We start from the raw sequence: 4,703 nt of genomic DNA, 5'->3' as shown, positions 1-4,703 counted from the left end.
GCAAGATTTTTTTGTAGAAATAGACTAGATTATTGTATTTTATATATTTTAGACTACACTATTTTAAAATTGATATGAAAATGGTGATGAATGAGCATAACTAAAACACCTTTCAAAAGAAAAAGATCGATCTCCCTAAATTTAATTATTAATATAGCTATAGTGATCAAGACTGTATGGTATTAGCAGATTAAATGTAAAATGTATGGCTATAAAGCCTTTAGGGAAAAACACAGGAGTAACATGCATAGAACTGCAAGTACCCTCTATGTCAACTAAGGAACAACAATATCATCCTATGTAATTTCGGTATAAGAAACAGATTTCAGACTAGAGACATTCATGGAGATGCTTCCTGGGTTGGATTCTGGTCAGCAACACTGATGAAGCCTCAATTTTCAGTGTTTAGCTGCTAGGTTAGTGACTCCGTAAGTTCCAGAGGAGGCAGTTGTGGAGCCCAGATCCTGGGGTTAAAGTTATATATTCACCTGATTCTTCTGCCTACCCATGGACGTTTGGAAGTCCATCCAATGACCTTTTGAATTGATTTTGCCCTTCTGTGGCTCTTAATTTGTATTCTGCTTAGGTCTTAAGACTGTGGACCCTGTCAGACACCTGCAAACTTCTCATGCACTTCATTGGCCAACAGAACTGCCATGGAGGACACAAGGATGAGCCTGAGTGAAGCCTGGGGAATCTCAGCTCCCTGGGTCTGGGCATGACATCCTAACTACTGACATGAGCGCTATATAGCTTCATCTTTCTGAGTAATAAGTAATACTTAATAAGTAATAAGTAATTATTTAATAAATAATACTTAAGCTTGACAGAAAAAAAGTCAAGAAATGGAAATATAATTGTGTTAGAGGGATTTAACACATTACGAGGGATTCCTCTGTAATGTCCAGACCACAAGGACCACCTGCTGTTAGCTGTGCTCACCTGTCTCTGACAGGTTATGGAAGAAGCTGGGATTGTGGTGGCCTCTGGTGAGGGAACTCACTGGCCAGGGTTCAGGAAGAAGTGGGGGACTTTAGCCCTTGAGCGCCTTTCTTACTCCTTGAGGGTTTGCTTGTGTGTGTGTTTAACTAGGTTTTCCGCTACAAAGTTATTCCAACCGTTCAGGAGTGCTAAAACAGTCCCATTAGCACTGAAAGTCACCCAGGTTCCCGAATATATATACATATCAGTTTCCTTCTCTGCAGATACTTTCCCGCTGTTGGATCTTCCCCACCGCAGTGGAGCTCCGCCTCTCCCTCCCAGAAAGCTGGGGAAAGGGCGGGTCCGCACCGAACCCGCGGTGGCTGGAGCGCGCGTCTGCACCTGTGCGATCACGGAGAGAAGCCGGGCTGCGGAGTTTGGGAGGCAAGACCTGGAATACAATAAGGAGGGCGCGGGCGGGGAGGGGCTTGCCCCGGGCCCTTGAAATAAGGCTCAGGCCTGAGAGCAGCTGCTGCAGCCAGGCCCACTTGCGACCGCCCGGCTTGCGTCCACAGCCCTGCTACCCGCCAGGCTCGCAGCAGCATGGCCACCCCCAAGCGGTTTCCAACTCTGGTGCAGCTGGAGCAGCAGGAAGGGACGCTATTCCAGGTGCTCAGTAACGTCACCAAGCAACCTTACTGGCTCCACTCCGAGTACCTGAAAAGTCCGAAGGCAGTTCAACTCGAGGCGTGGCTGGTGGAAGCGATCTTTGGTGAGTGGCCAGAGAGGGGAAGCCAGTGCGGCTTCCTTCCCCGACTCCTACCAACCACGTCCCCCAGGCTGACGGCCTCTCAGGGCCAGCCTCTTCTGTGGCCCCGGCCGCACTCCAGTGATACCCGCCGCCTCCCGCTCCAGTTGCTTTCCTTTCCCTCGTCCCACCCCTCATGGCCTCTCTCCCACCCGTGCAGGCCCGGGCGGAGAGCACATCCCGCACGTCGAGAGTGTGTCGCAGACCCTGCTTCGCGTTAATCAGTGGGACCCTGAAGGCGAGGCTGAGATCTTGGTATTTGGTCGCCCTTCTTATCAGAAGGACGTGTCCAAGATGATCATGAACTTGGCTTACTACCACCGCCAACTCCGGGCGCAAAGTACGGGACCGGGAAGAGCGAGGGAAACCCCGGAGAGATCTTGGGGTCCTTGGGAGGGACCCTGATGCTTCCCGGATGTGCCCGGGCAGCGGTGTCAACCCTAGTCCTCTGGGCGTGGGTTGCCCCTTCACAGGGAATCTAGAAGGCCCCACTGACCCCGTGCTGTCGGGTTCCGGGCCCTCACCCCTCAGCCCGTAGGATGACTCCCAGTGTGGACAGAGTACGGGGACACAGGTGCAGTCTCCTTAAGCTGCTTTTCTTCCAGGCTCAGGGAGGACTGCTGCTCAGGAGACCGAGACCCTGCGCTCGCCCGCTGTGGTTCGGGAGGCGGCGACGCAGAGCTCCCCGGACGGTACCCAGGGCCCGGTTCCCCCATGTGAAGTTATTTCGGGGCCCGCGGTGAGAGCCAGGCAAGGTTCAAATGGATATCCCTATGAAGAAGATATGAGTTCTTAGATTTCCCTCCTCATGTTCCCCCCCGTGTTAAATGTTTGCAAACACGAGTTTAAAAAGGCCTAACAAAGACTAGAACTTCCCTAATAAAGAATCGAACTTCCCTAATAAAGAATCGAACTTCCCTACAGTCTGTTGATTGGCAGAGCGCCGGGGAGGCAAAGGTACCTTATTCCAGCCGCCAATATCTGCTCTAGGCTGCCTTGTATCTACAAGCAGGTGAGACCTGTTGGGTTTCTAGCCGCCAGAAGCGAGGTGCTTCCTTCGAGCTCCTTAAGTGCACACACCTGGCATTCCCGGGCGAGAGGCCGCTCCTGCCCGTGGAACCTGTCCTCACCCGGAAAGCTCTCCGAACCTGCCGCGTTTTTATTCAAGGAGAAAAGGATTCGAAAACTTGGTTCCAACCGGGCAGGCTGAGTATCCTGTGCCGCACTGCAAGCTGCGACTTCCCAGCTGGGGCAAGCGGAGGTCAGGGGCAGTGAAGCTGGGGGAGAGGGCCTGGACTGCCCTATTGGCTTCCTCAAGTCTTGCTGGGTTCATCCGGCCTTGAGGTTGAACTCCAGCGAGACCTAAGCAGTGCTAGTGACTCATAAACGCAGCGACCAGCTGCTGCAGGGCACTCTGTCACTTTTTTAAATTTTACTTATAGTGCAAATTGAAGGTATTTAACACGTTAATTCGATACATCTACATATTATATAACTGTCATTGTAGCGATAATTAGCACCACCTTCAGGCTTGGCTTCCCAGCTCCTGGGGGCTTGGGCGCAGGTGCCTGCCAGAAGAAGGCAGCAAACTGTGAACAGTTGGGTGCTCAGGTTAGAAAACAATATAGCAAGGCCGATCTTAGTGTTAGAAAACTTACATTTTAGAAACTCAAGGGAACCCACCTTTAAAGACCAGGGGAGTGGTATGTCTATCCCAGACCCTTTGGTTACCACTAATAGATGATCACTGTGATTTTAAAGAAGCATTTATTTTATAGTAAGAATAAAGATACAAAGCAGAATTTACAATAGGTTACTAGCTATTTTTTTTAGAAGAGTCGAGAAAAGCTAAGGCACTACAAGAATGAATATCAATGCAGACTCGAACTTTGTGCTGAAGCTACAGAGTAAACAAGATTCCATGTTGATCCCCCTGCCCCCTCTAAATAGTACCCACATGACCAGAAAGGCAGAATCTCTCCTTTACAGGGAAGGCTGCTGAGCAGCAAGTAGCAAGCCAATGGGAACATTCAGGAGTCTCTGTGACTATTCCAAAACTTTCACAAAAGTCTCCTACACACAGAGACATATCCGAAAGGATTTGGGGGTGGGGGCTGGTAAAATACAGTGAACTTCCTTGGTTGCAGGTTGGAGAGATCAAGAAAGAAGGAGAGGTTGAACTTTAAAAGCATTCAGTTGTGATGACACAAAAAATCCTTGGTGCATGTATAGTGTTGATTTTTTTTAAAAGTTCATTTACTTGTACAGGAGAAGGGAGAGGGGAAAACGAGATGAATATTGAGGTGAGAGAGAAACATTGATTGGTTGCCTCTTGTATGAAACCTAACCCACTACCCAGGCATCTGCCCTGACCACGAATCTAACCGGCAACCTTTCGCCTGTGGAAGGAGGGGTCACACTGGTCAGGCTGGTGTTGATTTTTTTAAAGGTATACTCTTCTCAACATGGCATGAACCAGTGCCACCTGAGTGTTCACCCAAAGTCTCTATATTATAGACCTCCCTACCTGCTCTCTCAAATGTACTCTTACAAAAAATCACTTTTAACAGTTTAACTTGTACTTTCCCATAATTGCATGTAATTTTTTTTTTCCTTCCAGCAGCTTGATGTCTTCACTATGGGCACACTTTAACCTTCCCCTTACTACTGGTTGATTAGTTTCCCAGATTTCTCAGTTCAAACTGCTGTGCTGAATTTCTATTTGCATCTTTGTGTTCATGTTGGAATGAGGTGGGGTAAAAGTAGGTTTACAGTTGTGAGTATGTGAAACCTAAGAGTTTATTCTTGTATTATTAATAGTGTTATTTTCCATACAAACAACTATAAACATACTTTTGCCCCACCCTGGATTTCTACAGAGAGCTTCCTAGAAGTGAAATTGCTGGGTTAAATAATGAGCACCTTTAAAATTAACTGCCAAACTCTTGTACAAAATGTACAAAATGGCCAAAAC

The 4,703-nt window shown here is 48.2% G+C and overlaps 1 protein-coding gene across 1 annotated transcript; it reads left to right on the top strand.

The window, feature by feature from the left end:
- Positions 1 to 1,292: 1,292 nt before the first annotated feature.
- KHDC3L (KH domain containing 3 like, subcortical maternal complex member) lies at positions 1,293 to 2,650 on the top strand. The gene is made up of 3 exons (XM_037034347.1): positions 1,293 to 1,693; positions 1,890 to 2,069; positions 2,335 to 2,650. Exons 1-3 carry the CDS (start codon positions 1,525 to 1,527, stop codon positions 2,523 to 2,525), a joined length of 540 nt encoding a protein of 179 aa, XP_036890242.1. The 5' UTR covers positions 1,293 to 1,524; the 3' UTR covers positions 2,526 to 2,650.
- The last annotated feature ends 2,053 nt before the right edge of the window (positions 2,651 to 4,703 follow it).

This window comes from Sturnira hondurensis, unplaced genomic scaffold (assembly GCF_014824575.4).
Source record: "Sturnira hondurensis isolate 20B ecotype Veracruz unplaced genomic scaffold, ASM1482457v3 Scaffold0022136, whole genome shotgun sequence".
NCBI classification, from domain to species: domain Eukaryota; kingdom Metazoa; phylum Chordata; class Mammalia; order Chiroptera; family Phyllostomidae; genus Sturnira; species Sturnira hondurensis.
This window is presented reverse-complemented; position numbering and strand designations above follow the sequence as displayed.

What these genes read in the sequence shown, in the direction of transcription:
- KHDC3L (XM_037034347.1), top strand. Translation starts at nt 1,525, where the DNA reads ATGGCCACCCCCAAGCGGTTTCCAACTCTGGTGCAGCTGGAGCAGCAG. An exon ending in GCTGGTGGAAGCGATCTTTG is followed by an intron (nt 1,694 to 1,889) that starts GTGAGTGGCCAG and finishes CCACCCGTGCAG; the next exon opens with GCCCGGGCGGAGAGCACATC. An exon ending in CCGCCAACTCCGGGCGCAAA is followed by an intron (nt 2,070 to 2,334) that starts GTACGGGACCGG and finishes CTTTTCTTCCAG; the next exon opens with GCTCAGGGAGGACTGCTGCT.